Here is a 23,187-nt window from a genome sequence, read left to right on the forward strand (position 1 = left end):
CCTGCCCTGTAAATGTGGGGCAGACACCGTGGTGGTTGAGGTTGTATTGTGCATGAGAAAGCCATGCAAGGCTGTGGCAGGAGCAAGGATCCACGGCCAGGAGGAGAGCCTTTGTGTGCATGTGGTGAGTGGGATGGAAAGCAGAGAGTGTTTCATGCCTCAGCACTGGAGCGACAGGCACTGAGTAAGCAGGGCCAGCACATCTCTGAATGTGCCTCCCCACTGAGTTCCTCTTGGGGAGGTGGAAATCTGCTGCTTCATGCGGAGAAAAGTTATGTAGACAAGCTGTGTTTTGGTGCCTGGTTTTGTGCAAAACATGGAAATCCTTTCCTGCCTGGTCTCTTTTCATTCTTTTTGCTGTCAGTCATTGCACATGTCATCAGTATCTGTGGAAAAGACTGCACAGTCAGGACACCAACCTACTGCAGCCTCCAGTGTGTGAAAAGCCGCATTAGCTTGAAGATTTTCACATGAGAACTGCTCGTGATTGATGGGACATAGTGTGCAGTCATTAAAACCAGAAATGTGTGTCTGGAACCCCTCACTGGTGTCCGGGATTAAAGAGACCGTAACAAACTGCATTACTGGTGCACATGTGAGCAAGCCTTGGGGTTTGTGCTGGGAGCCTTGTTTCTGCAGCACAGTCCAACTCACTTCAGCAGCCAGGGAGGAGACAATTTGTGCAACATGCTTAGGGAAGGTTCATCCAGCCTGGTGCAGTACCCAGCATGCTCTTATTTGCATCCCGCTGAGCTAGGATGCAGATGACAAGGTGCAAACTCCACACAACCAGGTATAATGCAGGTTTTCTAAAGGATTTCAGTGTGATGCCTTCAGTGCTGCACTCCAAACAGCTGGCTTTGTTGCAGTGCAAGCTGCTGTCACGTTAGCTGGTGTCAGATGCCAGCCATTTACAGTATACGCCATCACTGCATGACTTAAGTTGGCAACACAGAGTCAATCACATGCCAGCAGCCTACTGTAAGGGTGGGGGAGTGTGTGGGAAGAAATGGGGAGAAGATACTCTTATAAAATCCTTTAATGATTTATTTTTAATATCCATTTTTCAAGTCTTGGAAAGTGCAGTCCATATGCTTTTCCCTCCTGGTTGTAGTTGGCAAAGAAGCAGATGAACATGGTCCTTCAGACTCCTTCCATTTTGTGAGGAGCCAGAAAACAGAGCTATATTTAGCGTGTTGCCAAGGCCAGCAGCAGTCTGTTACTGGGTGGTGATTCCCTGGCTGCAGCCTTGTGTGCCACCCGGGACAGGGTGGGAATGTGCCTGTCCTGGAGTCAGTACTGAGCCTAAATTGACAGCAGCAAATTTCAAATTTCCAGTTACAGGAGGATGGCTGCACTGGTGCCAGCAGGCTCAGTGTGCTGCTTACCAGCACAGATCAGTTTTTGAGCACCAGCCCCCTACCAGCATGTGCAGTGGCCACTCCAGGTGCTGTAATGGTGCTTTTTGGTGCAACACTCAGCTTGGAGAATGCCTCAGTTGGTCTTCTGTGCAGAGCCCTGGAACTGTCCTGTGCCTTGTGCTGAGCTTTTGATATGGTGGAGCCACAGCTAGTCCCTGTAGGAAAGCTGTGCCTTGTAGCATAAATATGCTCATCTAAAATTGGGGGCCTAACTCCTGTTGTATTTTCTCATGTTGTATTCCTAGGCCACTCAGGTAAAAAATTGAGTTGTCCTTATTTATCCCCAGCCCAGTATCCACACAGCAGATTTGCTACCAGTTCCCTGTTGCTTTCCCTGCTGTGTTGCAGCTGGTACTGAGGAGTTAAAAATGGCATCTCCTCTGTCCTTCTGGCAGCTTTTGTAGAGCTGAAATCAGTCTTGAAGATTGTGCGTGTTTGTGGGAAGTACCAAAAACTGGGTGTTGTGATGGAAGGGTAGAAGAAGGGCTCACCCCTACCAGTGTTGGAGTTCAGAGGGTACTAGTGGTGCCAGTCACTATAGAGTGAGCATCTTGAAAGTTGTTGCATGGCAAGATGTCTAAACTGGGAGCATTGTGTGTCACTGTCACATCACTGCTTCCTACAATTCATTATCTGAGAGATGAAGAACTTACTGTGGTGCTGCAGAGGGGAGCTCAACTCAGCTGTGGCTTCCAATATGCCCCAGTGAAACATAGTGGTTGGTGGTGCTCAGGATCAAAATGTTGGTGAGGAGGAGTTAAACCGAAGGCATGGGTTTGAATCTGAGTGTAGCAGTGATTCATTTAGTCTTTCTGAGCCCTCAAAGGCCTGACTGACAGCATTTCACAGCCTTTGCTCTGCAGCAGCATCTGCACAGCTCTGTTTCTTACAAATACATGTCCTTGAAACCAGTAGCACTGTGTGGGCACTGGTTTCAGCTTACAGACTCTGTCTGCAAGACCAACGCCTCGTGCTGTATGGTGGTTTTTTTATTGGTAGTAAAAATACTCTGTTTGTAGAACCCCCTGTTGGAATTAAGCAAACGGCTTTGAGGAAGAAAAATAGAACAAAGCTTCACACCAAGCTGGGGTTGCTGGTATCAATGATATTCACAATTTCAGTTGAAATAGCAAAATCCTTCTCAAGTTGAAGTCAACTGTGTGAGTATTGTTTACAAAAAATAGTAGTTCTTTTTTTCATCTTCTCCATTCCCGCAGTGTAGAGACATCTACACAGATTTATTCCAAATTTGGTAGAAATAAGTGTTTCCCCAACCCAAAGCACTTGTGCCAAGTTACAGTCAGGAGGAATTTCTGAGGCTGATGTGTAAGCCTGTGGAGGTTGGAGCTTGGAATCGAGCAGCTGCCTGGCCATGGGCAGCCTGTGCTTCTGTGGGGTCTGCTCCTGGTCAGCAGCAGCCCTGCAGGAGCTGTGGAGGTGGGACACTGCAGATATGCTCTGAGGCTGAACCCTGCACTCCTGCTGGGTCCCAGGTGATGGGAAAGGCTGTAGAGAGGCCTGCTCCTGTGCGGCATGAGAAGGATGACCCAAATCTGCCCGGTGCTCTCCTTGCAGATTAATGCAGTTATTTCCTTCCTAGTGGCACTGGGTGTCTGAGCCCCAGGCAGCTGCGTGGTGCCATTTTACCCTCACTTCACACGGATGTGAGAAAGTATCTGGTGATGAAGATCCGTGTCCTCAGGGCCTGTGAGCAATTAACTCACTGCTGGGGATCTGGGGCTGTTAGATTGCCGAGAAGCCAAAACAATAGCATTAAAAAGCCTCTTTCCTTTTGAGTTGGGTTGTTGGGAGCCATTGGGCTCTTTTAGGAGCAGGGCAGAGAGTTTCATTCCACCAAGCCAGGCTGCTAAAGTTTGGAAGTAGTTTTTTTTTCTGTCCCACTGGCTTTAGCCCATCGCTTCTTGCATTTAATTATTTGCCTTTTGTTTAACTCTGATCTCCTCGGCGCAGATAAGAGAGGAACCTGTTCCCATGACACATGTCAAACAGCCCTTTTTAAGCTGCAGTCAAGCTCTGCAGCCCTCTCTCTGGTGAAGCTGTTATCCCCACCAGGAACCAGAGGCAGAGTAAAGCTTGGTAAACTCAGGCTGCTCTACGGCAACCTGGCATGCTGGGGAGCCCAGCTGGGAATTCAAAACCAGCCCCTGCAGTGGGTCACAGTGTGGGTTTTTGCAGTGGTACTTGCACTGTCCAGTGATTTCACCTGTATGTTTGCAAAAGCCTTAAAGAATCCCCAGGGGAGTATCCTGGATGCAGCATGGGTTGATCCCAGGAGGCTCCCACCTGAGCCTTGGGTGAGTGTATGTGCCAGCTGTGTCCTTGTGGACCTGGTTATGGGGTTACAGCTCTGCTGCACGTGATCCTGCTAACAGGGGCAGGTACATGGGGTCATTTGATGTGCCCCTTTTGGGAAGCAAATTTAATTACACTGAGACTGAGAACTCTGTGTCCAGCCCTTGATGACTGTACCTGGGATAGGCTGGGTAATGGACGGTCCTGTGCCTTTGCTGGCTACAGGAACCGTAATTAATTATCTGTCATGGAACAGCTCTGTGGCCTCCAGGTCTGGCCTTATTTTAATAAGCTTTGAATAGCTCAAAAGAATTTGTTCCTCAAAAAAGTCACAGTTTTTGCATAAAGCTATATTAAGTATTTCATGTTTCTTTATGCCTCTTGTTTCATGTGGAAGAAATTAAAAAAGAAGGTGGGAGAGAGAAAATCTTATTTTTCAATAACTATTTAATCTTAATGGCAACATTTGTTACTAACTTTCTTATTTAGTGATGTTTATCTTCTTATGTCTACTTGCAAACACTATTAAAGTAAGACACAGTTTATACATGTTTTTGTGATGATTTCAGTTGATTTGCAGGGATAACATCAGTGATCTCTTGCCTTTTAGGAGTCACTAGCATGGCTAGTGCTTATGTTTATTGCAGGGAGGAAGGAGTCAGTGATGCAACACACATCACTTTTGATAAATGAAAGCGTGAAGGGGGAAATAATTTCAGTTCTTCCTCCTGTGACTGCCATTTCTCAGCATCTTGGGGTACCCACATGTTGTCGATCAGATGCTGCCTTACAGAGCTGTCCTCTTAAAGCTTTATCCAGTGCAGCTGGGGAAGTGGTAGAGACAGTTTTGTTTCTTCTGTCTGGTTGTCAGGGCCAATTAAGTGGTCTGGTGTTGGGAAGGAGGGGAAAAGCAACCCACGCAAGGAAACAGGGAGATTTTGTTGTTGTTTCTGGAACTGTTGCCACTAGTTTCTGAAAGTATTGGTGTTTGTGTTAGATTGTTTGGGGTTTTTTCTTACAACAATCATTTTAACATCAGGAAGTCTGACTTTTTGGTTTAGCTTGATAGTATTCAGTTAGTGTTACTGCAGGAGAAGTCATGTTGCTCTTCTCTTCACCTACTATAGAAAAATCACAAAAGAGGCACAGTAGCTACCAAGCTGCCTCCGCCTCGATGATTGTGTTGTTCCAGTAACCCAAACAATTCTTAATTAAATTTCTCTGGCTGCCCTGGGTGTTACATTCACTGAAATGCTGTTCCATTATGTTTTTTAGGGCCGGTGTACCCGAGAGAACTGCAAATATCTCCACCCTCCCCCACATTTAAAAACACAACTTGAAATAAATGGACGCAACAACCTGATCCAGCAGAAGACGGCCGCAGCCATGTTTGCTCAGCAGATGCAGTTCATGCTCCCAGGCGCGCAGCTACAGCCAATTGTGAGTGACAGCCCTGGGCACGTTGGGCTCACACTGCTCCCTGTCCCTACAGCCAATTGTAGTTACAGCCCTGGGCCCCTATGGTTCACACTGCTCCCTGGCCTGGCCCTACAGCCAGTTGTGAGTGACAACCCTGGGCCCCATCGGGCTCACACTGCTCCCTGTCCCTACAGCCAGTTGTGAGTGACAACCCTGGGCCCATCAGGCTCACACTGCTCCCTGTCCCTACAGCCAGTTGTGAGTGACAACCCTGGGCCCATCGGGCTCACACTGCTCCCTGTCCCTACAGCCAGTTGTGAGTGACAACCCTGGGCCCATCGGGCTCACACTGCTCCCTGGCCCTACAGCCAGTTGTGAGTGACAGCCCTGGGCCCCTATGGTTCACACTGCTCCCTGGTCCTACAGCCAGTTGTGAATTACAGCCCTGGGCCCATCGGGCTCACACTGCTCCCTGTCCCTACAGCCAGTTGTGAATTACAGCCCTGGGCCCATCGGGCTCACACTGCTCCCTGGCCCTCCCTGTTTGTTCACAGCGGCCCCAGCCCTGTGCCTGAGCTCAGGCCATTGTCTGTGCTGCACAGAACTGGGCAGAATCTTCCAGAGGGATGTCTGATGCTACCTTTGCATCTCCTTGCAATCTGTGTCTCTCTTTTCCTCTGATAACTGAGGAGCTGTGAGATTCAGGGCTTCAAGTGGAAGGGTCTCACCACCAGGTGCTTATTTGGCCAGCTGATTGATGTACATCCCAGAAATTCTGAGTGGCTCAATTCCAGTGGATCCTCCTTTGGACAGTTGTTTTGCACTGAGGTGATGCTGACTCCCTTGGACTAGCTGTGTGGCACTTGGGACTAAAACTGGGAAAGATGAATCCTACCTAACTTCAATCCTTTTTAATGTCTGGCAGTGAGACCATTTCACTGCAGTTGTACTAATGTCACAGCCCTGTCACTTGTTTCTCACAGCAATGCTGATTTAGAGTTAGAGCAGGAAGAATTTGCTTCTTTTCAGGTAGGAAGGGAAGCCTGTGAGAGATAGATGTTTGCAGAGCAGGTAGTTCAGAGAAGCCTTCACTGCCTGTCCCTGCTCTTGCTTGTCAGTTAAAACAGGTTTCAGGCTGGAGAACCCTGTTACGCCAGGGAGAGAATGGCTTGTATCTGCTGGTTGGTGTATCTGGGAGGGGATGACACTTGTCAGCTGAGTTTTAGTCTGTCACAATGTGTATTTTAAGAGCTGTCAGAGGTCTTGCAGCAGTTCTTCAATGCTGATGTGAATAAGCTGCACTGAGAGTTAATTAGGAGTTCTCAGTTTAAAGCTGGGACCGAGTATCTTTCCTGGGGCAGTGTGCACTTAGTGTGCTGTAGTTGGGTGAGGCTCCCTGTGCTATGCCACGTGGGAGGACTGGCCAGAACCTTTCAGACAAGCTCTTCTAGCCTGAAGGTGTCAAGTCTGTGAACCAGCCTGAACTTGGCCTCCTGGTGTCCCACCTACAGTGCCTGGCCTCTCTGCCCATGTGGGACACAGCATGTCTCCCCAGCTGAAAAGCTCAAGTGTTTCTGGTTTATTCTCACCAGAGAACAGTGAAGGATTCCTCCTCACTGGAGGCTGTTGTGATGTTTGGTATAAGAGCTTGTGATGGAGGTTTCTCTGTTTCAACAGGGAAAGCTGGTCAGTGTCCCTTCATGATTATGGTCTGCCACCAGACTGGGCTATTTCCTCAGTCCGGCATATTCCTCCTGTGTTTTGGGGGGTTTTCCATGTTTGCCATCACTCTGATCATCTTGTGTGTCTGCTAGTAGGTTTATCCTGCCCTATAAGCTAAGAAAATGCTGTTCATTCTTCCATTTTGAAGATGGAAAGTTGATACAGAAGAGAAAATTTGCCACAGAGAGGGTCTTTACTTGTGCTGTACCTTAGGCTCTTATCTGCTGTAGTCTACACCTGTTTTTTGTGGAGCTTGAAAGTATGTCCACATCGGAAGGAATCCTGAATTCCCACAAAATAGTGACATTGGTTTCCAAGCCCTGTACCAAAAGCAAACCCTTCCTATTTGGAGTTTTCCTCTGTGGGGAATTCACGGTGGATGTTCTTTGGCTGGCTATTCAAAACATCTTTGGGATTTCCTTTTTGGAAAGTTCCCATCTTCCTACTTAGCAATCTTGCAGGTCCAGTATGCTCCTAAATTTTACTCCTGCCTTTTAAATTGCCTCTGAGACTGAATATGTTGGTTTGTCTAGTTAGTGCTCTCATTTCAGAAGTAACCTTATCTGATGAGAAAGGCCCCTGGTTTCTGAATTGTGCCATGAGGGAGACATGGGCAAAGAAGAAAAATAAAAATTTGTTCTGCAGTGACTGCTCCCTTCGTGCTTTCCCACACTTTACTCAGACTAAACAAGCTCTTGGTCTGATTCCTGCTGCCCAACTTGCTCCACACCAATTTCAGGACAAACAAGAGATTGCTCTTTCAACTGCCTTTGATTTCCCGAAGATGCTGTCAGTGGAAGAAGGCTTTGAGAATTTTTTTCTCTCTAAATGAGAAGGGTGGGGCCTCCTTCTGGGTACACATGAAATTCGTCAAAGCAGAAGGTATTGTATCTGATGCAGCAGCAGAACAAATCCCATGTGATCAGAAAGCTGATCAACGGGATGCCTGCTTAATTGGGATGCTTGCCAGAGATGGGATTTGAAACAGCACACTTAATAGCTCCAAACAGTAGCTGAATGCTTAGACATTTTAAAGTGCAGTTTCACCAGAAAAGCTACTGAGTTAAAAAAAACCCAACCAAATCCAAAAAACCCCCACCAAATCCAAACCAAACCCGCACTTGACAGAGCAGCTTTTCACCAGGCTGCCTGAAATGGCATCTGTGTATGAGCTGGGCTCTGGCACTGATAGGAAGAGCTGCTTTGGTCAGTGTTATGTCTGGTTTCTTAGATATGGTCATTTTGCATCCTCTGTGTGCCAGTGCAAGACCACCCAAAAAGTGCTGCCCCTTGGGCCTAGTGCCCACTCTGTTCACCCTGCTTTATCCCTTTGCAGCAGTGTGGGGCAGACTTTTGGGGCTGACCATGGAGGTGCATCAGCGCAGGGTCCTGCTGATGTGGTGGAGCAGGGCACTGGTTTGCCCAGTGCTTCCATTTTAGTGCCTGAACAAGCCATTGACAGAGCATGGCAGTGGTGACACACCTGCCACCACTCCTGCCCTGCAGCTGCCTCGGGAAGCTGTTTCCTCTATTTGTTTTCAAGCTCTTTGTCTTTTCTTTTTGCCAAGGTCTTTGTAGACAGGACTATCTTGATAGTTCTGAGTCACCCAGGCCCCTGAAGACAGCCCAGACTTTAACCCAGCCCTTTGTCCCCTCCTGGGGCAGCAGGATCCTGCTGCCACCCCTTGGTGCTGATGGAGGGGTTAAAGTAGAGGGTGAGCAACTTCCTTGGGCAGTGATGCTTGGAGCAAGTGCTGGAGCTGATTTCAACAGGTGCTTTGCAGAGGCATTTTTTCCATGCAGCAAAAACCTGATTTATATCTCAGCCTCTAGTCAAAGGCACACTAGGAATGAATAAATGCAGGTATCCTGGCCCACCCAGGAGCTGGTATCTGCCAAGAGACAGTGCTATGGGGTGTTAACACCTGTCTTTTACACTACAGCAGCCCACAAGTGAGAGATCCTTTGAGCTAGGAGTGTCTTTGCAGTCTGGTTGGGGAAATGAGCATCTGTGGTGGTAGGTAGCTGGATGCTTTGGCCTGTTGGATTCACTCCAGTATGCTCGGCCTTCATGTTGGAGGGTGGTTTTGCAGCCAGCCAGCCCCATGAACTTACACTGGGGGGAAGGCAGATTTTTGGGTTTTCTGACAGCATCAAGTATATTTTTAATATCAAGGTTTTCAGTCTTGTCAGTGTAAGATCTTTATCTTCAGTTTCTAACACCAGACTGTAAGCTGCCATTGTTTGTTGTGTGCTTTCCATATATAGCTGCTTAGCAGTGACCTGTCTCCCCTCCTTCAGGCTATCAACACCTCTGTATTTACAGTGGGCCTCTCATTTTCAGGCTTTCCCTTTTTTAGGGTCTGAGGTAACTCAGAATCAACACTTCCTGGCTGAGACAGTGCTTGTGTTTGACAAAACACCAACCGCTCTTCTGCCTTTCTCTTCACACCCACTCTGTGTTTCTTCTCTAGCTTTAGCACAATTTCTGCTAGCCAAATTGAATGCAAGTTCTAGATTGTTAACAAAATCAGCTGTTCCAGGTTCTGCTGTCACCAGTGGTGACAAATGCCCCTCCCTGGGATGGTTCCTTCTCTCTGCTCACACCTTCAACGCAACAGCTTCCGTGCCTGAGGTCCGTGAGGAACTCAGAGCTGTCCAAGTCCTTTGCAGCCCTCACCCTGAGATGTGTTCTCACAACAGCCATTTCAGCTTTTTTAAATTATTACAATTCTTACAAGCATTTTAATACTCAGTAAACCAGTCTTGTGAGCTGCTACCAGCCTGAACCCTTTGCTGCTGCACTGTAACCTGTTTCCCTCCGCACAGGAGTTACTGGTAGTGTCTCTGTGCTATCATTTATAAAAGCTAATTTGCAAGGGAACCTGTCTCTATATTTCCTGAATTAGAAAGAGCTTGAAGGGGGGCAGCAGGAGTAAGTGCTGATATTTTCAATCCCTCTGTTTTGCCCTAGAGCACACCATCAATTAAATTCAGAATATGGTTTTTTAGTGTACAGCCATGACGTTGCTCTGTCAGGTTTCCTGTCCTTCCCTTCCTCTTCCTCCCACAGCTTTTATCAGGACCATGATGACATTCAGTCTGGGATATCCCTTGGGTCAGTTGGGGACAGCTGTCCTCTGTCCCCTCCTGACTCCTTGTGCTGCTCCCTATAGTCACCTTGCTGGTTGGGTGGGGTGAGAAGCAAAAAAACCCTTGACCCTCTGTAAGCACTGCTCAGAAACAGCAAAAGCATCCCTGAATTATCTACACTGTTTCCAGTGCAAATCCAAACCACAGCCCTATACCAACTACTGTGGAGAACATTAACTGTATCCCAGCCAAAAGCTGTCACAGGAGCTGGACAGGAGGCACGTTGAGGAGGGCAGTGCTGTTTGGAGTAAAAATTACATTTGGGTTCTGGCTGCAAGGAGGAAATTTGCTCACATTCCCTGAGGACATGGGGGACCTGCACAGACGTAGAGGAAAGAATTGGCTGGCAGCATCCCTATTACTGGTACTGATGCATGAGCCAGACTGGATTTCCCAATCCAAGACAGGCAGCCGGGTCTGGCAGTGAGCACAGCCCATCTTTTCCCCTCATCAGCCACAATAAATACAGAGCTCCCTGGTGCCAGCTCACAAAGGCACAGTTCTCAGAGTGCTTCACACACTCCAGACTTAAAACCCCAGCTCTTGTAGGTTTAATATGTTGAGTGAGGTCTGCTTGTTCCCTGGCTGTGCACCCGCTTGGCTGCGAGCAGCAGCCCCAGCCTGCGGGCAGGGTGTGGAGCACAACTGGCACTTCCCATCAGGGAAGCAGGCACACGGTGCAGGCAGGCAGAAGGAGCCTTGGGAAACCTTGGAAATGCAGCAGCAGATGTCAGGGCACAGAAAGGGGTGAACAAACAGCAGCAGCAATAAAAACTCCTCCTGCTCCTGCAAGCATCCATCTGCGGGTCTCCAGGATTGCAAGTGGATCGTGCTACTCAGTTGTTCCTCATGCACATCCTTCCTCCACTCACTTCAGCTTGGCTTTGGATCCATTAGCCCTTGCTGATTGCTCCCAGTGAGAAGAGGGATTGCTTTTGAGGAGTTGGGGATTGTGTTTCAGGGAGCAGGTCCTGCTTCCACCTTTGTAGTAGCTTTGGTGAAGAGGCTGGTATATCATCTCTTAGTGAATGTTTCAGGTGAATTCACTCAGTGTGAGGTGTTGCAAGCCCCCAGAATTCCTTCCTTCCGCAATGGGAGGAACATCATCCCTTTGTCTCAAAAACCAGCGAGGTCCTTGGCCTGGCTGCTGGCTGTGTTTGCACCCAGCCAAGCAGGAGAAGCTTCCTTTAAAGGATCTTCTGGCATTTTGGAGCAGTGTTTGTGCCACACCTCCTCAGCCAGGATACTTCTGCTGTATTAGGTGCTGAAAAATATAGGATAGGTTTGCCTACACATTTGTGCAAGCCACATGTATTGCAAGGTTTGGGTTACTATGGGTACGTAAAACAAATGCTGACAACGTGTCAGGCCCCACTATAACCTGTGCCAACTGCCCAGGCAGGAGAAGCTCCTTAAAACAGCATTTATGGTGCAAATGGTGATGGAAGTTCAGCAGATGCCACTGTAATTACTGGTATTTGCACAAAAGAAAACAGTCTAATGGATGCTGCTTTCTCACTAAAGTGTTCAGGGAGTCACAGCTTTGAAAATCCTAAAGAGCCTTTTGAGCAGCAAAAGGTATAAAATGTCTGGGAGCCACCAGAGAATTGAAAGAGAGAAGAAAATGATTTAATAAAGGGCCGTGGATTGGGGGATCTCTGGCTTTAGTGGCTGAAGTCTCCCAACAGCTAAAGCAGAGCTTGACTAAGGCTCGCAAGAAGGAAAATTGGAAATCCCTCCCAGAAAAAGAATTGTTTGGTTCTGCTATACTTAAAGCATCCAGCTCCACTGATGCAGGAAGCTGTGTCTCCTCACTGAGGAGGAGAAAATGGGATATATTCTATGAACGATTCCCTTTCCCATTGGCTGGGGAGCTGCTTGCTGTCACTGACCTTAGGAGGGGACGTTGTTGAGCAGAAGCTGGGTTAGGACAGTTGGCTGGTGTTACTGAGGGTTAACTCTTCCACACTGCAGCACGCAGGGTTTGAAAGTACCAGGCTGAAGGTGCTGTTGAGGAGCACACTGTCCATATGTGGTTTCTTTTAGAGTTCGCAGGACTAGAAGTACAAAAACAAAAGAGAGGAGGGAATGATGTGTGTGGCCAAAAAACTGCCCCAGGCAATTGTGTAAGCACACTTGTATTTATTGCCAAATAGAGGCTGCAGCTTCCAAGGATGGTGTCATAGACACCTGCCAATATGAGCAGCTTTAACTGGAACCCAGAGTTCACAGTGGAGCAGGTGACAGGAGGAAAAGAAAAAAGGTTCAATTTTCAGGCTGCATTCCCTGGGGGGTGCTCGAGGCCCTGCTTACAGGAGCAGGAGTGCTGCTGTGCATGCTGTAATCTTCAGTGGGGGCAGGTGGAGATTTTCATCAAGCTGGAATGGGTTTCATTCCTAAGAATACTTTGGATCTGGTGCTTTAAAACCTCACAAACTCCCTGGCTACAGGGACTAGTTCCAGACTTTAAACTGAGCATCTGCTTAGGAGCCTTGTGCTCACCTGCCTGCCAGCACAGCAGCTCCTTTTCCAGATGAGTGCTGCTGGATCAGCTCAGGTCAGGGAAGTGCTTCTGGCCCCCAGCACTGAAGTTCTGCTGCACTCAGAGGACCTGCCTAACACAATGGAGGGACCTGAAGTGGTTGAGATCTTTATGGCCTCTTCTGTCCCAAAGAGAACATGGCTTCTTGTAGCACAGGTGGGGTCTTGGACCTCGCACTAGTCCACCTGAGCCATCTCATCTGGTTCACTCTGTCATTGTTATTCCAAGCCCAAGACTTACCTGCTCTTGCCAAAGCCATGAGATCTGGCATGTTGTGACATTAACGAGTTTGGTGTCCTCTTGCTGCCGTTCACATGGAGCACAGGCTTAGATCCTTTTGCAAGATGTTTTTTGCCTGGACTCTGTTGGCACTCTGAAACCAACCCCAGACATGCAGGATGCCTGACCAACCGAGTGTACTGCAGCAGAGATACCTCAGCTGACTGAACGGTGCCTTTGGTCTAATCTGGGGCCCACTGGCCATGCTGACATGGAGCTCAGGAAAGGCTCATGGTGGTTAGCAGTGCAGCTAATGGGGTTACCTGCTTCCAGGTCCTGAAGCTGCAGTTTAGCTTGGAGTCTCTCTACAGCATTGCAGTGTAGGCATAAAGCAGCTGAGACGTGTATTTGGGAATGAGAAGTCTGTTTAATTTGGGCCTGCCCTAATTGCTGGCATGAAATCCTTAATTGTGTCATTAAACTATAAAGATCATCAATATGCTTTGATCTGACAAATAAAGATGCCTTGTATTCAGGGTGAGTCACAAATCTGTGAGTCAGGAGAAGCAAATGGATCGCAAATAAATGGCAATAAATGAAAAGATTGGAGAGCACAGCATTTTGATGTGGATAATCAAATTGTCTAAAAGGATTGAAGTGTGATGCAAGGCTTTGATGGGAAATCCAAGACAGAGCTTTTTAACTAATACTTTGTTTTTCTTCTTTCTGTACACAGACAACGTTTCCTGTGACTCCATCGCTTGCAACAAGCCCCACAATGGCTTTTAGTCCCTACCTGAGTCATGTTTCTCCGGGGATGGGCTTAGTTCCTGCAGAGCTTTTACCAAATACTCCTGTCCTGGTTTCTGGAAATCCTACTGTTACAGTACCGGGAGGCTCTGCTGGGCAGAAACTGATGCGTACGGATAAACTGGAGGTATTTGGACATCTGATACAATACTGCTGACAGGGATGAACAGGACATGTGGTCCCAGCTGTTGCTCTCTGCTAAATTGACCTGATGCAGCACAGTACAGAGTTGAACTTGCAGCTTTCCTAGCACAGGGCTGCTGCTCTCTCCCAGACTAGATGCTTTTGCTGGGCTTTTTCCCAAATCCTTGGAAATTTGGGAAAACGCACTCCTCTGGTATTAGTGGGTATTGGAGCAGGATTAGGATTGGTTTTTTTGTGTGTGATCTGCCATGCTTAAAAAAACCCCAAAAAACCGAGTAGATGGTCTGCTCTTAAACTTGTTGGGTGGGAGATGTTTTGGAGATAACAGACATTTTCCCTTTTCTAGAGGTGGCCTTTTTGAGCTTTAACAGAAAGCTTTAAGCATTACACTGGTGGTGCTGGAAAGACGTCTCTCCCTCCCCAGTTGGCTGGACGTGCTGGGACTTAATGGTGGAGGAGTTGTAAATGTCTTTCAAACCCTAAGCAGAGACTGCAGGAGATAAGGGCTGAGGACCTGAATTCAGAGGCCCCTGCAGGTGTAAATTATAACACAGGAAGATAGCAGAGAAGGGTGTAATTTCAAAACACATTGTTTTGTGTTATGTGCTTTATCTTGCCTTGCTGACGTCTCACCTTTCCCCACACTCACTGATTGCACATTGGTACGTGAGCTACGCCACTTGCTATATTATTCAACAACTTCTCTCAGTTCCTCTGACAAGAAACCTTACAGATTTTTTGTGAAACCTTTTCATCTGCCTCTGATGCTTCAGTGGTCATAACTGATGAGGATCTGCGAGATCCTAGTACAACTAGTAATTTTGGCAGCACCTTCAAACACATTGCTGTGTAACCAAATGTGCTGTCACATAATGCCAGGGTTGGGGTTTTATTGTGAAGGGCAGGGAGACTATGTATGTGAAAGAGGCACCTCATGTTTAAGGAAAAGTACTTGTTGCAAGTAGCAGTAGCATGTAACATTTAAAATTAAGTGTCTTGCCTAAGAGTGTGCTCCATAACAAATACATAATCCAGGTGAGACACAAATGGCAGAGTTACTAACATTTAAGCTTTAGAGGCAGGGGAGGGATCCTGAGCTGCAAAAGTTTTGTCAAAATGACATTGATTTTCTGGAGTTGCTTTCCATTCTGCACAAATTCTGTATTTCAGTTGCATTTGGTAATTGGCCTTATTAACGTTGTGGTTTTTTTCACCCCCTGAAGCAGTTGTGAGTAGCACCAGTTGCCTCTGTGTCTGTTGATATGTGTGCTACCCCAGATGAGCATGGATTTAGAATATACACATGGCTTAATATGGCCAACTGAACTGATGTTCTGTGTTGAAAATACTGAATGAAAAGTAACTTCATGTTCTGCTCAACAATGTGACTTTCTTTTAAGGTTTGTCGAGAGTTTCAGCGTGGAAATTGCACACGTGGTGAGAATGATTGCCGCTATGCTCACCCTATAGATATTGCAATGATAGACACAAATGAAAATACTGTTACAGTTTGCATGGATTACATCAAAGGTCGATGCTCTAGGGAGAAATGCAAGTACTTTCATCCCCCTGCACACCTGCAAGCCAAAATCAAGGCAGCTCAACACCAGGTGAACCAGACAGCTGCAGCTGCAATGGTAAGTAGAGCTCTTCTCAAGCTGCATTTCCATTGCTAAGAGATTCCACGTGTCATGTGTGTCATTTGTGGAAAAGTAGAGAGCTTTGTGAATGGCTGACTAGAGAGCTGAGAGCATGTGCAAGATGCACCTCATCTCTTCATCCTGTCTCTGTGCTCACCACAGCATGAAGCCCTCAGTGGCACAGTACATCTCACCAGGTAGGGACATGGTGCCCAGCCCTGTGATTTGCTGACATGACATTGTGACGTGACGTGAATGCAAGTGCAGCAGCACCCAAAACCTTCCCTGGTTGAGTCATAGGGGTCAGTTCAGCTTCCTCAATACACAGTATATCCTTTTCAGGGAGAACTTGGCCTGTTCTCTGCAAAAAGCAGATGATATCAGTTGCCTGAGCTTAGCAAACTTGTGTCCGATACCTTTGCCAAGACTTAGGGAAATTACAAGACACAAAACAAGGGTGACTTACTCACCTGTTTTGGACCTGGTAGAGATGGTCCAACTTGCATTTTAAGTTGAATTGTGACTACTTACATCTGCAGTTCTGAGCATGAGTCAAGGAAGACTCACCTGGTGACCTCCTAGCTTGTATAAATGTTTGCCATTCTGTTGAGTTGGGTTTAACGGGACCTGCTAATTCCTGAGATGAGAGACCTGAGGAGGGAAGAAGAGGCCCAGGGGATCTTATCCATATGCATAAATTCTTGATGTGGGAGGTAAAGAAGGTGAAGGGAAGATCTTCCCTGTGGTGCCCAATGAAAAGATAAGAAGCAATGGGCACAAATTGAAATTCAGGACATTCCATTTAAACATAAGGAAAAATTTATTTAGCAAAGAAAGATCTAGCACTACAGCAGGATTCTCTGTCCTAGTAGATACTGAGAAGCTGTATCTGAACCTGAATGGAGTCTCAAGCAAACTGCTGTAGTTGACCCTGCTTTGAGCAGGGTGTTGGTCTATCTGATCTCTAGAGATCCCTTCCATCTCTTCTATGATTTCTTAAAATTTTTCTAATTAGTACTAAAAAGGCTCTTGCTTCCTCTTTGATTTAGAATTAAGGCCACTAAAAATTTTCTAAATACCTTTTTCTTTTTTTTAAGATAGTAAAAGAGGTTGCTTTTAATTTGTAATGAAATTTAATGCAGAGCCAGGGCAGTTCTAGAAATTAAACAAGTGCCCTTCTTGTAGCATCAATATTACCTGGAACGTAATTTGAACAATTAATTTATACCGCAGTATTTATTTGTCCTGCAGAGTTTGTTTATTAATTTTCTTACTGTTTTTATTGTTGTTGAAATAAGAGTCCAGGTCTGTTGAAAAATAACCTGAAATGAAACTCTTGTGTTCTTCACAATTGAATCTTTACTTTTTCACTAATTATCTAGGACACTGCTACTTAACCAAAGCCAATGCATGTTTTATTCATCCAGCTGGCTTCTCTTAAAAATGTAATTAACCCTATTTGTATGCTGTTAACAAGAACCTTTAAAATATTTATTCATGGCTTGTTGCATCATCCCTGCTACCAAAACAGCCTACATTATTCATTGACTTTTCAAGGTTTGATGCATTTACTGTACCTGTTGAGGTGTAAGACTTTATTAAAGGGAAGAAAGGTGCTCCATTTTCTTGGAGGGAAAAACAGATGCCAGGCTATGGGGTCTACGTTCTAAAACAGATTTAGAATGACTTCAAATCTAAATTCAGCATTTCTGAGGAACCCAATCCTGCAGTTACTTGATGTGCACAAGTAGCAGCTTTACTCACTCCTGCTTGGCTGAAGTCAGTGCAGCACTGGATGAACTGGGTAAGGCTCTGTCCCCAGTTCAGGACAGCACTTAAGCATGTGCTTGAAGCTCCCTCCTTTTCCAGTGGTCCTTCCCTCTCCATGAGTGCTCTGCTGGCCTCTGCATGGTGTGTAGCTGCAGCATGAGGGCTGGAGCCCAGTGCCAGTCGCTGTGCAGGTGCTGATCCCTGAGTGCTCCTGCCCTGCTGTGCCAGCCGATGTGACAAAGCTCCAAAGCACGTGTCCTGTGATGACATTTCTTTACTTTTAAAACTTACCGAGGCAAAATAACTGACTTGCCACTAGGCCAGGTAATTACACAGCCGCCTCATGTTGTGCATGCCTCGTCTTTTTAATATATTGTATAACGCATTCACTTTTTAATTTTTTTTTCTCTTCGCCTTCCCAAATTGTTGCTCTCTCTTGACACACCTCTGCTTGCTGTTTTTGTTACTGTGCTTGATCCCCCTCCCCGGCCCATTGCCATCATGTGCTCGCTGCCTGCTAATTAAGACTCAGCCAGCTGTCAGATCACTGAAGCGACCGCTCGAGGCAACCTTTGACCTGGTACTTGGACCTTTCACCTTCTCGCTTTGCACGTAACCATCTTAATCTGCATGAAAGCCTTCTGCTCTTGGTCTGTGGTGTTAGTGCCTGGGGAGACTGCCCATCCCAGCCAGAAATGTTCAGTGTGCGTTCAGACATGCCAGTCCTGTGCCCCACATACCATCCATTAACGTCTGAGCTTTGTCTCCTGAAGCCTAGATGTATTTTGGAGACAGTGAATAATCTCGGGGGAGGCAGCTCTGGCTTTTGAAGTGTTTTTCCAAACACTGGCAGCTTTGGAGTCACAAGATGCAATGTTTGAGGAAGAATTTAAGAATTTAGCTCATTAGGTCTGCAGTGTGCTCTAAATGCCAGAGGACTGGGTGGTTGCGGGACAGATCCAGTAACTTTTTTTATTCCCAACCTCACAGCCTTGCCTGGCAGTGCCATGCTGGTACCTGCCCTGCACAAGAGTGTTCTGTGTAATGAGCACAACTGAGATTTAGGGGAAAGAGGGCTAAACAGCATCCTTGGGGATCTGTGCTGGGAACTGAAGCAGGTGCAGTGTGGGACTTGGCTCATGCATTGGGTAAGCTGGGGAGGTGGCTGTCCCTTCAGCCTGGCTCTGTCTGTTGTTCATCCCCCATTCCCCAGTGGGGTAGTGTCAGCAAAGGGACCTCACTCTGGATGCCTTTTGCTTCAGTCTCAAGCATGGAATCTGCTCCCTGAGCTTCTGCCTGCAAGCTGTCCTCATATATGCTATCTTTGGTTGTTTTATGACTTTCAAATAATATGTTTTACTTGGCTTTATGATGCTCATAGTGAGGCAAGAGCCATACTCACAGTGCTGTCAGTCCTGGCTCTGTAGAAGACAACTCCTTCCTGTTTTCCCAAAGAATAAGGGATAGAATACATTTTAAAAGAAAGGGCTCCTGTTGCCCAGCTATAGCAGAGAGAGGGAAGAGTGAACACACAGGATCTGTGAAACCATCAAGCTGATGTTGCTTCTCATTCCCAGAGCTAGGGAGGAGAAGCTCATCTGCTCCCCTTCCTCTCCAAAGACTTATTTTTGGGTTTAAGTAGCAAAAGGCTTCCTTATCAGAGTTTTAGGCAGCAGCAGTAGGAAGCCTTGCTGGGGCCCAGCTTCTGCCAGCAGTGGTGGAGTGATGGTGGGAATGGCATCACAGCCTCTCACTTGCTCTGCTCACGGCTGACACAGACACGGCCACAGAGCCTGCCCAGGCAGGACCTGCACAGCTGCCCTCTCCAAGAGCCACCACTCTGAGGTGACACGGTCTGGCAGAGAGTGGGAGAGCCCATAATTCCTCCCCCACTGAACAAACCCTTTGAGAGAAGCTGCTTGTTTGAGTCTTCCTGCTCTGACACATTGAAAGGTTGGCAGCCACTCCTTAGGATATGTCACCTCCTCTGAACCCTTCATGAGTGATAAAAGCATGGATGGTCTTCAGAGGAAACTGCTCACTTTGCTTCTGCTGCTTGCCAGGGAATGGGTGCTGCCTCTGCCCTCTCTCAGACAATTCTGTTTGTCATGCCTGGCAGCAGACCCAGCCCCTCCTTGCTGAGTGCAGAAGGGTGAAAGTGTGATCTGGTCCCAGGAGATAGATATCTGAGGGGAACTTTGAGGTGCAATTAAATTGTTTGTTGCAAAGATTTAATCCAGTTCTTGTAAAAAATAACGAGAAGTTTGTTAACCAGCACGTGGGAAATTCTGACTTTAGCATGAAGTGTGTTTTTATCTGTCAGTCTTGCTGAAGAATTGCTTTCCATGCCATGCAGAGCAGTGGCACAAGCCTCTTTGTTCAGATTCTCATTTGAGCAGGAATGTGGCTTTCCCAGCCTAAAAATGGGAGGCTGCCTGGCATTTAATTAGTGGAAATTGTTCGTTTGGATCAGTGCAGGACTATCACATGGATTCTGAACTGAATTAACCCTTTCACTGGTGCAGATGGCCAGATCCTGTTGCAAAGGTTGTGTACCCATGTGTACAAACACACAGGGAAAAAATAAAGTCAGAAAAAGTTACTGTCCAAGAGCTGCTGCTGTAGTTGTGGTGGTCAGAGCTTGTCCAGAGGGAAAGCACAAGCAGCTGGATGAGGTAAACTCATCAAGTAAGTTCTTTACTAGGAGGGTTTAGTCTGATTCCTCTGCTGGAGTGTGACACTGGCTACAGAATTTGGTGGTGAGGAGTCTCTGTTGCCTTTTGTATGTTCTGCTTGTAGGATCCCTTCAGAACCAGGACGTGGTGCAAGAAAGAAATGTTGTATCCCCTCAACCTGCTACAATTCCTGCAGGTCCTGAGTGAAACAAAAATTGCAGCCCGTGTCAAATGAGACACATTTGTTTTGTCCTGTGTCCCTGCCAGCTTCCCCTGCAGAAGCTGTATGGGCCCAGCTTCATCATGTGCAATTTTAGATGCCTCTTCAAGGCATTATAGATGGACCTTTCAGTGAGCATGTTCCTGAGGCTCTTACCTGAGCACATAGGCTGGAAAAGGGCTGAAGCCAGATTGTTCTGTGTCCTTGGGCCCTCCTACACCTTGATATCTGAAATGAGATCGGTTGGCAACAGGAGGAGCCAATACATCATCATGTATCCTGTGGGAACACTCCTGCAGCTGCTGGGGTGGTGGAGGGGTGACCCACAGGGCTGGGTCAAACCAGAAGCAGATCAAGATGGGCTCCTAGCTCCCCTGCCCACGGAGCCCACGTGGGAGAGCTGGACATCAGGCAGCACAGGAGCTGCTGCAGAGTGCTTGTTTCTTCAGAACACTCTGGAAATATTGTGTTTGTGTTTCTCCACCTGGCTGCTGTTGAGGGAGTAACAGTGAGGCTGCCATAGTTCCTTTCTTTCCCTTGCTCCCAAGGGGCTGTAGCAGGTTAGGAGGGACGGTGATGCTGGAGAGGTGATGGGATAGTCTGATGTGTCTTGACATCCCTGCGGCCTGATGGTGTCTGTATGCTCCCTCTAACTGCAGTGCTGGGCTGGGGAATTGTCCTGTGGTGTGCTGGGACATGACAGCAAGGTCTCAAAGCCTTCAGCTGTTCTTCTTTTGGCACTGCCATTGTGGGGTTTGGGGTGGTGACAGCCTTTGGCCAAGAAGCAGAGAGTCAAAAGTCCATTATGTGCCTGGCACAGTTATTTTGCTATAATTAGTACATTCTTCTTCTGAGGCAGATTTTGGAAGTGTCTAAAAAGGATTGTTTAGCAGTTGGGTACCATAAGGAGCATGAATTTAAGTAGCAAGTTCTTCAGTTCTAAAGCTGTAAAACCTGTGTGATGTACATGAAACTACTCCAGACTGTGTAAGCTGCAGGTCTGTCCTGTGCCTGGAGGAACATTCATGTAGCCATCATTAAATAGACAAGTTGCAGCTAACAGGCAGATTTAACACAGATATCAATGAAAGCTTACCTAGAAATGAAAACTCATACATCATCCTAAAATATGGATCTTAAGTAAAAGATTTTGGTGTCTATATCTGAGAATATTGTCCTATCTTTGACTGCTGTCTTTTGGTAGCAGCCAGAACAAATCTGGAAAGATTAAATCCTAGTGCTGAGAGTGGATGCCCACTAGCATAGGCAAAGGATGTGTGCATGTCTGAGGGCAGTTTTGCAAATGCAATTTCTTCTCATTTTCGTTTTTAATATTAAAACCACCCAAAAGCAACCATGTGAGTAGAGATAGGATGGAGTAATGTTTTGCCTGGAAGTATGTTGCTTAACATTTCTCAGATGAGCAGTCTCCTATAGCAAATTAAAGTGAAACCTGTTTCTAGATGGCGACAAACTGTTGCAAGCTTTCACTTACATTCTGTTGTGTGTTGATCTTCATAACACTTTAAAATCTCTTTACTTGTGTCCTTTCTTCTGAGTATTGTGTGTTCGTAGCTTTAACCCTTCATTAGCCAAACCTTCTCCATTACCTACCATTCATTTGTGACCTATTAAAATAAAAGTGGGAGTGATAACCCTGTTTTTCAGCCATTGCTTTGCTACATGATACAGACTAACAACTAGTCAGAAATGACCTGATTCTGCATGACTTCCACGTGCGTAAATCTCATTGACGTCAATGGGAGTGTTACGTGCAAAAGGACTGCGGGGCATAATTAAAAAGGACCCTTTTCTATCACAATGTGGAGAAAAAAATGTGGTTTCTTACTTGGGTACAATGAAAAGCTGTAAATCATTAGAAACATTCCTGTCTCTTAAGAACCTGACATACTACTTTGCTGTTGAGACATGCTTGGATGAATGATGAGTAACTCACTGAGAAAAGTTCCTGAGTTGGGTTAATGCTTTTTACCAAGTCTGATCATGAAACAGGTTTGACGGGCTGGAAGAAGCCCGGTGGTGTGATAGAATGAAAAGAAGGGATTTGTCAATGGCTTTTTCCACTGTTAATAATGAGTGAGCAGTATTTGACTGATGGAGGCCACCTTCTGTAAAGTGGGATTTGGTCCAAATCTGCGGGTAGTGGGCTATGCCTCTGGTGTGAGCAGTGGAGAATCAGGCCTGGTCTTGACCATGTTGCTCAGCCTCTCTACTAACAAGTGGAAATGCATTTTACTGTGAATGTAATGTTATATGTGTAGTTGGCAACAGCTACAGCTTTACCATCTGGGCACATGGGTTGGCTGCACAGTGTGCACGCTTCCACACATGCACACATACATGTAGGCAGGTGTTGAACCAGAGGCAAGCATCCGTTTTTTTTCCATGGCATTTGTTGCTTATGCTAATCTTCTTGGGTTTTAAATAGTCATCTACTATTTTTTTCCAGTTTGTTTTGGGGTTTTTAATGCTTGTTGCCTGCAACTGCTCTTTGTAGCATCCTGTCCAGGTGATCACCTCTCCCCTTCCTTTTCCCAGTGATTTTTCTCCCCCTGTACCCAAGTCAGTCCTGCTGAAAAGCTCCTTAGCATCTCTCCTCTTTCTGGACTCTGTCCCTCCTCCTGGTGCATTTACTAACTGCTTACCTAGTGAAGCTGTTGTTTCACCTACTACTCGTACTGTGACTTAGCTGCTCTTCTCTTTCCTGTCTTGCTAAGTTGATAGAGTTGCAGGTGATTTGCAGCCAAGACCCCCTATTATTTCTTGCATGCTTGACCTACATCTGGGCCCCTTTATTTACTCCACTTGTCTTTAATGACTCCCTTATCCACAGGCCCTGCCGCCTGGTGCACTTCAACCTTTACCAAAGAGGCCAGCACTTGAAAAAAACAATGGTGCCACCACAGTCTTTAACCCAAGCGTTTTCCACTACCAACAGGCTCTAGCCAACATGCAGTTGCAACAGCCTACATTCATCCCTACAGGTAAGTGTTTCCTTGCTTTCCCATCATCATGGTTGTTTATTTTGTGACCTCGGTGTTCAGTTAATGAGCAGTTTTGTAAGAGTCTTTAGCAAAAGAATATTGGTGTGTAATCTCATGTTAAAAATGGATGAAAA

General features: G+C 46.5%; 1 protein-coding gene across 17 annotated transcripts in view; it reads left to right on the forward strand.

The window, feature by feature from the left end:
- MBNL3 (muscleblind like splicing regulator 3) overlaps positions 1 to 23,187 on the forward strand; it is a 92,765-nt gene that overhangs the window by 54,218 nt on the left and 15,360 nt on the right. For 13 of the 17 annotated variants that reach the window (XR_005255046.1, XR_005255047.1, XM_038122957.1 and 10 more), the window contains 4 exons: positions 5,010 to 5,174; positions 13,526 to 13,726; positions 15,144 to 15,380; positions 22,903 to 23,053. Coding sequence is in view for 13 of the 17 variants with exons in the window: in XM_038122957.1 (XP_037978885.1) it covers positions 5,010 to 5,174; positions 13,526 to 13,726; positions 15,144 to 15,380; positions 22,903 to 23,053 (754 nt within the window). In the remaining 4 variants the exon portion in view is untranslated. The remainder of the gene's footprint in view (positions 1 to 5,009; positions 5,175 to 13,525; positions 13,727 to 15,143; positions 15,381 to 22,902; positions 23,054 to 23,187) is intronic. The other 4 variants (XR_005255048.1, XR_005255049.1, XM_038122958.1 and 1 more) reach the window with 1 other exon arrangement.

This window comes from Motacilla alba, chromosome 4A, assembly GCF_015832195.1.
Source record: "Motacilla alba alba isolate MOTALB_02 chromosome 4A, Motacilla_alba_V1.0_pri, whole genome shotgun sequence".
NCBI lineage: Eukaryota > Metazoa > Chordata > Aves > Passeriformes > Motacillidae > Motacilla > Motacilla alba.